General features: G+C 45.1%; 1 protein-coding gene across 2 annotated transcripts in view; it reads right to left on the bottom strand.

Moving 5' to 3' along the window:
• Positions 1-1,798: 1,798 nt before the first annotated feature.
• Positions 1,799-11,536, bottom strand: part of GOLIM4 (golgi integral membrane protein 4) — a 32,252-nt gene continuing 22,514 nt past the window's right edge. Inside the window, exons 8-16 of one of the 2 annotated variants that reach the window (XM_009949462.2) lie at positions 11,130-11,297; positions 9,988-10,320; positions 8,516-8,754; positions 7,213-7,292; positions 6,600-6,712; positions 5,238-5,405; positions 4,436-4,504; positions 2,312-2,392; positions 1,799-1,957 (exon numbers count right to left, since the gene is read on the bottom strand). In XM_009949462.2, the coding sequence (XP_009947764.2) occupies positions 1,799-1,957; positions 2,312-2,392; positions 4,436-4,504; positions 5,238-5,405; positions 6,600-6,712; positions 7,213-7,292; positions 8,516-8,754; positions 9,988-10,320; positions 11,130-11,297 (1,410 nt within the window). Of the gene's footprint in view, positions 1,958-2,311; positions 2,393-4,435; positions 4,505-5,237; positions 5,413-6,599; positions 6,713-7,212; positions 7,293-8,515; positions 8,755-9,987; positions 10,321-11,129; positions 11,298-11,536 lie in introns of both variants that reach the window. The other variant, XM_086468263.1, reaches the window with a different exon arrangement.

Here is an 11,536-nt window from a genome sequence, read left to right as displayed (position 1 = left end):
GCACGTGTGGAAAGATCAGTAACTATATTCTAGTTTATTGACTGCAGTCAAGTTCTATTATGCCTCAAATAATTAAATACTGCAACCATGACATTAAAAATACAGGCCAATTTACCAAAATAATTGTATTCTGAAGATTATGTACATATTATACATTTTACAGTATCATGTAAACTTTTTTTATACATAAGGTAAATCTGATTTACGGTAACTAGAAAACCCAAAATACCAGCTGACAAAAATATTCCTAGGAAACGTAAGCACTGTGTCTGGGACAGTTAGGAAAACTGCAAAGAACGGAAACCAACTATAAAACATAACGTAATTGAGTTAGAGTAGAAAAAAAGGAATTAAGTTACATTCATATAAAAAGAAGTTACACTAAACCCATTGCTAGGCATCATTATTAAAAAGGGGAAAATCCCAAACTCTCTCCTTTCATATATTAACACACCCTTTCACGGGGAGCTACTCCGCGCCTCATCTCCAGCAACGAGGCACAGCCTAGGAAATCCAGATTCCCCTTCTCCTTTTAACATATATTAAATAACATGGGTCTGTACCACTACAAATATGGTGTATATTCATGCACTGTGATTATGTTCATAGTCGCCTCCCAAGGCACAGTTACTGGGTCGGTCCCCCCCCACCCTCACGTTTCGGCATGCAGTGCTCAGAGACGCTTGCTGTTCAAAAAAAAAAAAACCAAACGTCCGTGGGATTTGCCTCTAGTCTGATTTTCACACTAGAGGACACAGAAATCCTTCCAGCATAGACTTAAAAATAAATAAGAAGGTGAAGGCCTTAGTGCAGCATCTCGCACCAATCACGGCAGCTCAGTGAAGATGCCTCAACCCTCTCCGCAGTCCCCGGAAAGCGTGTCACGGAGGTGATGTAATTGTATTTCTCAGGTCAAATCCTTTATCTATTAAACGAGGACAACAAAGTTGTTCCTTCAGTAAGTCTTCATTCCTGTGACAGCTGTAGTGCGGTGACTTGGCATCACGGATCTTCCAGTCTAAACGGGTTTCTAGCTCACAGCTCAGCACGGCACACCACCATTTGCATTATCTGCTATGTAGTGCATGTAATTGAAGTACCTAGGCATGCTCATTAAAATAAATGCATAATTTAACCGTATATAAACAGCTGCCACAATCAACAGCTGCGTTACCCTGGCTGTATTTTGAAGGCTTGTAAAACTTGCATATTTTATAACTGTTCTGCACCTATCAAAGGCCTGGTCCGGCCAACAGCTAGGCGTGTGCTTCTCTTGGAGGATCTGAAGAACCTCAGGAGATTCTAACGAAGGACACCAGCCCTGGGCCTCTCCCAGCCCCGCGGCGCCTGCCGTGGAGGGGTGGCGTGGCCAGCCATTAGGCATAAAAGTTGTGTCAAGGAAGACAACGAGAGTCGGCGCGACTCAGGTCGACTGGGTTTAGGCACTAGATATTCCCTCAGATGTCAAAGGTATCTGGAATTAGACCAAACGTCTGTGTCAGACCTGGACAAGGTGAAAACGTAATCTGAAATGGCCTTTATAAAACACGCCCAGAATTACAAAAAAAATTAAACCTGTATGATGTCTGTTTATGTACAGCTTTAATAGAAAAGAAATCCTAATCTAGAGTATCAAAACACCGTAGTCATATAAACATAGGAGAGCATCTAATAGAAAAGTAAAAAGTGTAGAACACAAACTTTTCCTGGAAATTAAATATCCTAAAAAAGTTGTTTTGTTTTGTTTTTTTTTTTTAAAAAAAAAAAGGAATTTGTGTGCTTCAAAAAAAGAAGAGGACTACATCTCCCCTCGTCTATGAGTTTTTGCTGCAACAGCTCTGCCTTCCTCCTCCTCCTCCTCTTCCTCTTCGTAATTTTCCTCATGAATTTCTTTCTGGTTGTTCTCTTCTTGCACTTCTTGCTCTTGATCTGCCCCTCCATTATTCTTTTCATCTGCCTGATTGGAAAACAAACAAACAAACAAACAAAACAATCCAAAGCAAACAATTGTTGGTGCAACTGCCAGTTTCCTTATAGTTTATTTGAGGGCAGTGAGATGGATGAAGTAAAGGAAGAGGAAAAATAAGTCAGCTACAGTCATCAGAGCTGATGGACAGAAACAGGAAAAGAATTTCAGAGGCCCCCAAAGCAGCAGGAACGGATGTGGGGGTGGAAGGATGAGCAAAAGGAGGTTGGGACGGCATGGAATTTTAAGGGCTATAATCTAAAGCAAGCCACAGCACGTATTATATAATGTCACTGTGACACGATCAATCGCGTCACCGAGTCTGGGGGCTTCCACAGGACTTACGTTTTCGTCATTTTCACCATATGGCTCCTCAGCATTGCGTTCCAGTTCTCGTTTCTTCTCTTCAGTCAAATCTTCCTGGATCTACAAAGCAGAGAGGTGTTCTCTGCGGTTTAATTTCCTTTGAAAAAGTAGCCTGGGGCATAAACGCACACGTTTTCCCAGCTACACTTTTACAGAATGAAGATTCAAAAGAAAGGGAGGAGAGGGCAGGGAGAGGTTCAAGGAGGAAGGCCCCTACACACCCCCCACCCACCCCCCAACAATCAGGAAACTCCCTGCCCCTGAGAGCAGATTTAACTTCCAGCTACAGCGTGCAGACCCTCTCATCCCCAGCTAGCACACTGAGATTTCCACTCCACGATTTAACTTCCCCTATATATTATTTTCTCCTTGTCCATCACAGGGAGAGTGTCGTGACGCAGCAGAGAGTCACGACTGACGCTCCCACCCCACCGTGGACTCCTAGAACTGTTTCGGTTCCGATACACAACAGGAGTATTTCACGGTAACGTTGTCCCTGTTTTCCCAGCAGTTTAGCGACCCTTCTGCCAGCTGCTCCTGGGAGAACCACAAAAGAGCACGGGGGGACTGGGAGCAAAGAACCCTCTCTTCCAACTCTAGCCTTGGAGAGCACAGGCCACCCTGAATCTGTTTTCCAGGTGTTCAGATCCCCATCTAATCCCTTCCTGGCTTCCCGCCCGCGCTCCCCCTCACTTCCACGGCCCGTTACGGGTAGGCGCAAATTAGGAAGAGGCGCGTGTTTCGAAGGAAGCTCGATCGCTTTTGGAGAACGCTGTCACACGTATCTGCTCCACCGGGCGGCCTGCAAGCCGGGTAGGGTGAGGCCGTACACCTCTCCCCACGGACAAAAGCTGTTTCTCCTGGCTGGGAAGCACTCGCCGCTCAGCGCTGCCGCCTACCCCGAAGAGCCAGGATGAGGGCGCCGCTTTCGGCCGGACTCCCTCCCTCGAGCAGCTGCTGCCACATTCTCCCGAACAGCAACAGCCCCCTCACCACCAGCAGCAGCAGGAGTGGATTTGGCAGTTGCTTCCAACAGGAGGCAAAGCTGCTTGAGAACAAGTTTTAGGGTTCGGCATTGCTGCCAGAAGAAGGGCAGCCATCAATCCCGGATCCCTTTGAGGGATACATGGGAAAGATCTGAACAACAGCAGTTGTGTAATATTCGAGTCAAGCTACTAAAGAAACTATTCCTGATTACAGCATCTTAACTCTTTCTTGATTGCTCATTCAATCACTGCTCCCTCTTTGGGATTTCCAGCAAGCACCGCGGTGACAGTCCTTTATGAGACATGTATTAAATCACTTCCCGTAAGCCAGAAAGTAGTTGCCAAAGGCCAACAATTCCCAGTTCCTGATGACCTGGTTTGATTTAAGTAACTGTATTTTGAACTGGTGAATTCCAAGTGCATACCAGCTAATCTAGACAAAGTGTGTTCTCCGTAGGGGAGCAACTAGTCGCCAATTCTATTGCTTTTTGTAAACCGTTAAGTATGAGGCATAAAAAAGCAAATGATTAGGTAGGTATTGAAGAACTGCAGGGCAGCCATGCTGGTCCATGCATAACGAGCACGCCCTTCGCCATACGGATGAAAAAGTCCCTTCCCCTCCTTTTCTCCTCGAGTTCAAAGCAACGTGCCAACCGCCTCCTGACTGTTTGACTCCACCAATAGTAGGGGCTCACATAACTGGGATTGCTCAGGAGGAGCAGGGATAAATCAAAAGTCAGAGCTAAAGAGTAAGGAACTGGCCAAGGAAGCAGCCTTGCCTAATGAGAGATGCAAAGTTCATGAGGTTTTCCGTGACTTTCAGAGGGCTTGAGGTCTGCAGGAATTTTTCCTTGCGTTGTGAACGGCTCCATCTTTTCAATTATTGCACAATTAATACCAGTTTGCACGGAAGACTAATGGATTGCAGCACATAAGCATGAGCAACGCTAAACATGCCCAGAAGTGGACAGCAGAGTAACGGCAGAGACTTCCCGGGTTTCACAGCCAAAGCGATTTGGGTTCATCTTGCAGTTATAGAACACCCCAACGCTGAATGTTAACGGCGGTGTGCTATATGCTACCTGAGTCCACATATGCCTTAGGTCTGTTTTCTTACCTCCTCTTCTCCCTCTTCCTGGTACTGTTCATCCACGTTATCTTCCTGCTGGTCAGGATTCCCTGCCATCTGCAGAAAGATCGTACAAAGCTTCGGTGCTGTGCGCATGCCTAGTAACTTGAGAGGACTGAAGGTTAAAGCTTCTTGTGTTCCAGAACTAGAACTTTATGTAAAGCTAAAGTAACAAGAATAGCACGAGAAGTCCTGGTGCGTTTGTTAGCGTTAATGACAGCCCGGCTGTGTGATTTAGAACCGCCCTAAATTCAAAAACAGGCAGCAGAATGATTGTAATAAAAATCACTGAACAGAGTAAAGCAAGGCTTTCCATACTAAGCAGGAAGACGATGAAATAGTCACATCACTAAAGCCCAATGCCATAAAAATACCGATTATCTCTGCCTAGAGGAGTTTACAGTTTAAGGGCGGTTGAGACGCGCAGCGTTCACTGGAAGGGCCACAGAAGGGAAGCGACACCGCCACCGACAGCTGCCCGAGCGCTGGCGGCCGGGGAGCAGCACGGAAGGGATCTGTGCAAGGACACGGAGATGGTATGAACGGGTGCTCTTGCAGGGGCTTGTGTGAAGGGGCCCTGAACTATGAGGCTGCAGAGCCTCGCTGAGTGGAGCCAGCGATGAAAGCCACACCAGCGTGCCACCAGGAGTAACTCCCCGCCTCCACCTGCACGTGTCATCCCACACGGCTTCAAAGAGATCTTTGCCAACAAAGTTCAGCGTTCTCTCACCAAGCTGTGCTACACTGTCCTTAAAGAGGGTCTAGAGATGCTTCCTTTCCCTTTACTGACCACTAGGTGCTCTTCCATTCCTGGAGGTCCTTGTTTCTGACTGCTTTGCTTGTGCTTTTCGTTTTCATCTGGTAGATTTTCTTCTCTCTCTTGCTCAGCTTCCTCAAATTCATCTTCTCCCTGATTGTTGGGGTCATCAGCAGGATTCACATCTTCCATGGCTGCCTTCTGTAATTTTCAGAAGTGAACGTTAAATAAGTATTTGTATCTCACAGTCAAATTCCATTTCCCTTGAAAGCTACCCTAGCACGAGCTATGGAGAGCCAACTCCACACCCACCGAAACCAGCTGGAATCTCTCTACGGGCATCAGGGGCCACTAGATGAAACCCTACCCAACACAGAAGTGCCCGTTCCTGGAAGAAAAAGCACTTCAGCACCGCCCACAGGCAGAACTGCACTATGGGTGTCTGTCTGCTGAGCCCCAGGCCAAATCGAATGACTTGTCTCACACAAGCTCCGTTGGCGTACGGACTCTCTGACAACCGGCAGGGCCTGATAACACCAAGTGAAGAGAGAGGGAAGTGTTTAAATGCTCAAAAGAGCTGATGTGAGCTTTCAGTACCAGCCTGTCCTGCAACACTGACCTTGTCTATGTCCAATAAAACAACACACCACTCACTTTTCACCATACGTTGCCATTCAGAAAATGTGCGTTTTCCTTCTGCTTATCATTCAGTAAAAGCATTTCTGATACCTTTATAGCTGACAAGTTAAAGATCCTTTAGAAATATTTGCTATACAACTTAATTTGCTGAGGGGGAAGGAAGTAAAGATGATATGCTTGATGTTCCACACCACCAAGATGGAACTTTGGGGGAAGGCACAGGCCTGAATCTCCTGCATCCAGATCTCTGCGCAATCGATACCGTGGCTGTGCTCAGTGCTGAGGTACGTCCTCTTTCAGGGTCTCACACTTCTTCTGTACTGACTCCAGCTGGTTTCAGTGGTGACTGAGTTGGCTCTCACCCTCTTAACTAATGACAGCGTGAAAAATACCGTCACTGCTCTTTGTGACCGACCACCGAGGAGTTACTCCTGTCGGGTTTTTGAATCCAAGTTTACCTGTTCAAGTCCCAGCTAAGTCCAAATCCTTTATTCCACCTAAAGCACAGATCAAAGGATTGTAGAAAAGCAACTTGCTTCCAACAAGGAAGCCTTTTTTTTTTTTGACTCCTTCCCAAATCAGTAAGGACAACTTTAAAATAGATCTTAGACGTGGTTTTAAACCGTCAAACTTGTCTTCCTAGCAGCCCTCTGGTTCATCTTATTTCTGTAACACGCAATTGCGTTAGCTGAGAGAGACTTCTGGGTTTTCCCTTCAGTAACGATCGCAGTCCACAGCATCTTAATTCATACTCACTGATTCATCAGCCTGCTGGTTTTCTACTCGATGTTCTGGTCCTTGCTGTTCATTTGCATTATTTTGATCATCATCTTCACCTTCATCCTGGTGCTGGTTGTCACGTTCATAAGCTGACAAATTTTTGATGTTATTATTGTATTACAGCAGTTGCTAGTTAGCCTTAACTTAGCTAGTTAAGTCTCCTATATACTAGCTTCCATAGGTGCTCTTAGAAGTAGGCAGCCTTTCTCTAAAGAGCTTACCTCAACATGTAACGCTAACAAAATTGTTTTACTGCTAGGAGAAAACTGACACTGAAGGATTATGTCATTTGCAGAGATCAAACAAAATCACAGCCAGAGCTGGGAATGTTACCGAGATCCACAAAGCTCTGTCCTAGTACCTCAGTCTAAAGGACATTTTTTCCCTTCAGGAATGTGGATATGATCTCTAGTAATTCCTGTATTTCCCTCACTCAGTTCAGCCAGTACTATGGGAGCTTCTGGTTTTAAATTGTGAGTTTATATTTCACTTGAATCCAAACTGGATATGAAATTAATATTAAAATCTTGCACAGAAGGCAGTACACAGGGAACTTGTGAACGTGGCAAGCACGTACATTTTATCTTACCTCCTTCCTCTTCCTGAATACCTTGCTCTTCTTCCCCTTGTACGATATCATGGTCCATGTTGTCATAACGAGCCTGTTGGCTGAGAAAAATTAAATGCAAAGACATCAGTTCAGTTTCAAAAAAAAAAAGTGTAGTTTTGCTTTAACCAACGAACCACCCTACTGCGTCTCTGCCTCTCCCAGCTCCTGCCAGACTGGGTTCCAGTTTAGCTTGCTATTACCTAGTATCTCTTCACACCACCTTTCCTGAAAGAAGATATCCTTTATAGAACAAAGACTTTGTTGTCCTACCATACTAACTTCTGTGCTTGTATTTCTCTGTATCTCAGTGGGATCCACCTTTTACTTTCAGAAGTCCTAAGCTCGTATATTCTATAATCAAAGCACAAATACTATGAACTGGAAGGAAGGAACCTCTCAGATAAAGGGTCTTAAAAGACAGACGACACGGATCCGTTACTTTGTTGAAAAAGCAGTTTTAGCTTCCATCTTGAGAGGGGTTTAGTTGTGGTGGTGTTCTTGCAGGACTGAATATTTTGACTATCACTTTATGAAAGGCTCTCTCATACCAAAATCCTTTTAGGACATAGGTCAACTTAATAATATTTCAATGTTTTAGCAAAGAAAATGCAATGGGCTTAAGGTACCAAAAGACAAACAATTGTCACAAACAATTTTAAACCAAGCAGAAGCGTAAGGAAATATGACAAGAGAGGGTAAGAGGCATGTAGAAGTTACAATTTCATGAACATAACTGCATTCACAATCACTTTATGACACTAAAAGGGTGTTGGTTTCTCCCGAAATCACGTTTTTCTCTGTACAATGTGAGTAATACTAGTCACTCTTGTCCAGAAAGTCCTCATGGAATTACTTAAAAGCAGCATCTGACACGTAAGAGGAACTTTAGCTTAGGTACTTGAGGCACCTCTGATACTGGAGCTCCTCAGCACTACAAGATCGTAATCGCTGCTTAGCAGAAAGTAATCACTAACTGAAAGACAAGGGGCATTGTATGGCAGAAGCCCCTAACCTCTCCCATGCACGGGCATGGCGAGATGCCCCCATTACTCCAGACTTCAGAGGCTTCCACAGTAAAAGGGAGAAAAAAAAAAAAAAAGAAGGAAAAACCCCTTAAAAGAACAATCAGATTTATCCTTGGAAAGAAGATGAGGCTCACTGAATTTAGTTTCTGGGCAGTCTCGGTTTAGAGCACTAAACCACCTTCTTTTCAAAGGTGGTGTGGTGGAAGCCATAAAACCTAGAGCACAGAGCACGACACACTCATGTAAAAGAATTTAACCTTAGCCGGTTTTTATAGAGTTTTTCTCCTTGCTCTGCCTGTTTCTGCAGCTGAAGCTCTTTCTCGTGAAGCTGCTGCTGCCGCAATAGCTGTCCTCGCAGCCTTTGCTGGTGCAGTGACTCCTGATGCTCTCGGAGCTGGCTGGCTTCCTCTGCTCTTTGGGCTGCAAGATGTTGCTGCTCTAGTTGTTCTTCGTAAGCTGGCTTATGTCTTTTTGTTACAGCTTTCGTGGATGTTATCTGTCAAAGAAACGTGTTAGGGATCGATTAACCGTCACTCCCACGCTCAGGAACAAGCACGCAGAAACCTGTGACGAGAGGGAAAACGATGCAGGTGCTACACGCAACGGGCAGAATGAAAGCAAAGTTATTTTAAGTTTTCTTCTCTCTGCTAAAAGTTTCAATTATTTTTTTTAACGCACACTGGAAGCGTTGGGGTGTTTGTGGAGGATGGGGGGAAGGAAGAGGAGATAACGTGCTGGGGAAGCCATGCTTTTTTTACACGTCAGTAATAATAATAACCCCTCCTGGGGAAGCCATGCTTTTTTTACACGTCAGTAATAATAATAACCCCTCCTCCAACATATTGCCAGTAAAAGGAAGTCTTGATGGCTGAGTTAAGACAGCAAACACGCTTCCATTGATTTACCTGGTAATTTCAGTAAGGGTTGCTTTGAGCCTTAAGTGAGACACTGCCCAAGTTTCAGTCAGCAATAACGTAACCTAACTCCAGTTTCACAGATTAACCTGTTGCTGCCGCTCAAACCCACCGCATCTCTCCAATAACGGCTTCTCGTCCCACTGGAGTTGGACAGTGAATCTGCTCGGAGGCTAAGGCTTTACAAAGCCTCAGATGAGATCAGTAAGGCGTATTTTCCACTCGGATCTAGAGTGTAAATCCAGGATTTACTAGTTTTATTTACAGCTGCACAGAGCAGGACTTGCCATTGCTGGGCACTGATTTCCACTGGCTATTTTAGTCATGTTCAGCTTCCAGTTAAAATTTCCTGTCAAACGACAGCAAGATAGATGGAAATGTGTTTACCGAAGGTCGGTATATCTGACAAGGAAACACACTGCAATTTGCTGAGATGCATCAAATTAGGAAGGCAGGGCAGCTCTCCCTCAAAGCGCTGAAGATAAGTCTCATTCTATCTTCTTCCCACCAGCTACCACGGAACTCAAATTTAAAGTAGATGGGATTCAACCCGACTGCTCTTTTTTCCCCCATCTGTTGCTTTTTCTCAGCAGAATTAACGTTCATTAAGCTGCACTTGGCAAGCACTGCAGCAGGTGTGCGCTGAAGCTGAACCTGAATCCTATGCATCCGAGTGCTTTGAATCCCAAATTTTCTATCAACATGACACTGATTTTACTCAGAAACAGGCGAGCACAATACGGGGCGAACAACAAGAGATGCCTCCACTGGAACAGCAGATTAATCGATTGGTAGAAAAGAGCAGAGCTCCTTACCTCTGAATGAAGATGATCACCCAACATGTTGGTTTCTTCTTCCTTCTGTTCCTGTTTTTTCCACTCATGCTCTTCTGGTACTTGATCCTGTTCCTCCTCTAAGTGCTCAGGCTGACCTGCCTGCTCCATTTCTTCCTCTTCAAGTTCTTTCTTGCGCTCCTCTTCAACTTGATCCACACGTTGCTCATCATCCTCTCCAGCCTCTTGTTGCTCCTGAATATTTAGTTCTTTGGCATGCTGGCCCTCATTAGCCCTTCTTTGCAGGTGAAAAGGCTCAGCTCTGTCTTCTTTCTCCTGGGTATCTATTTCTTCTCTCTCTTTTGGCTTCTCATTCTGCAAAACACGTACAAGAGCGTGTGTGGACAAGATATTCGGGATTTTGTATTTTCAAGAGAGCCAAGGACCAGACACCAATGCCTTTATTCCAGCCTGCAGTAGCGAAGCTGTCGTCAGGAGAGCCAAACGCCTGCTTCGGAACAACCTACCCCTCCTGCCAAACCGGACCAAGACCCGATTCTTGGCTCCGCAAGGTGTCGTACCATTGCCTCATGAAGTAGGTTAAGCCTCGTTCTAGCTGAAGTGGAACAAAACTATCACAATTCTCTATTTACACAGGAAGCTCCGTATTTTTATTTCCTGTAGGTTCCGCCGGCCAAGAACTCTTGTAAAACAAAACCACAACTGATATTGTCACGTCCAGACTTTACCCGCAACTTTGCTTTGCTTTCCTTTTGAACATGGGATAGCGTGCCAGTTTTAAATATACTGACTTAAGTGTGCCGCTGATAAAGCATGTGGAAAGGCAATTTCTTCAGAACTTGTTAGAGCTTTTCTGTGAGACATGAGATACCTAAAATTTTAGAAACCGCTTATTAATCAAAAGAATTAACGTTTTTAGCAACTTCTTAAAACAGCCTACATAAACTAGTTTTAAGAGCACTTACAGTCACGTGAGAAAAGGTTATAATGAATATATTTTCCTACTACTCAGCAAGATGAAACTGTTCCTTGCTCCTTGACTCAAGAACTGACAAACGTGTCCCATTCAACACACGCCTCCAACGGGAGTCAAGCGCCCAGCCAGCCTTTTGCTGAGTAAGAACCTTTTCCTGCAGCGACCGTCGCCAGGCACTACTTCATACCTCCTTATGCTCTTCAGCCACAGCTTCGTGGGGCACTGGGAGGTCACTGCGGGGAGATGCTGCTCGCCCCTCGGGTTGCTCGTCGGGTCGTTCCAACTTCTCCGGCTGTCGGAAACTTGGCATCTTGTTGAGCGTGTCCTTCAGCTGCCTGTATTCCTCCACCTGGGACTAAAGTCAACACGTGAATTAGAGCGCGTCCCAATCCATTTCTTAACAAAACGCAGACACCTCGGAGTAAACTTGCTGGCAAGACACGTGGTAGAAAGACTCGGTATTCACATTAGAGCAAACACCAGGGAGGAGAAGGGATGGGAGCTTTTAAAATTGGTTGTTTCCCCACACCAGATAACACTTGATTTATCACGATCTTTCCAGGCACAGTGCACATGCATACGAAGTACAGTAGA

Source organism: Leptosomus discolor, chromosome 7 (genome assembly GCF_034619465.1).
Source record: "Leptosomus discolor isolate bLepDis1 chromosome 7, bLepDis1.hap2, whole genome shotgun sequence".
Taxonomy (NCBI): Eukaryota; Metazoa; Chordata; class Aves; order Leptosomiformes; family Leptosomidae; genus Leptosomus; species Leptosomus discolor.
This window is presented reverse-complemented; position numbering and strand designations above follow the sequence as displayed.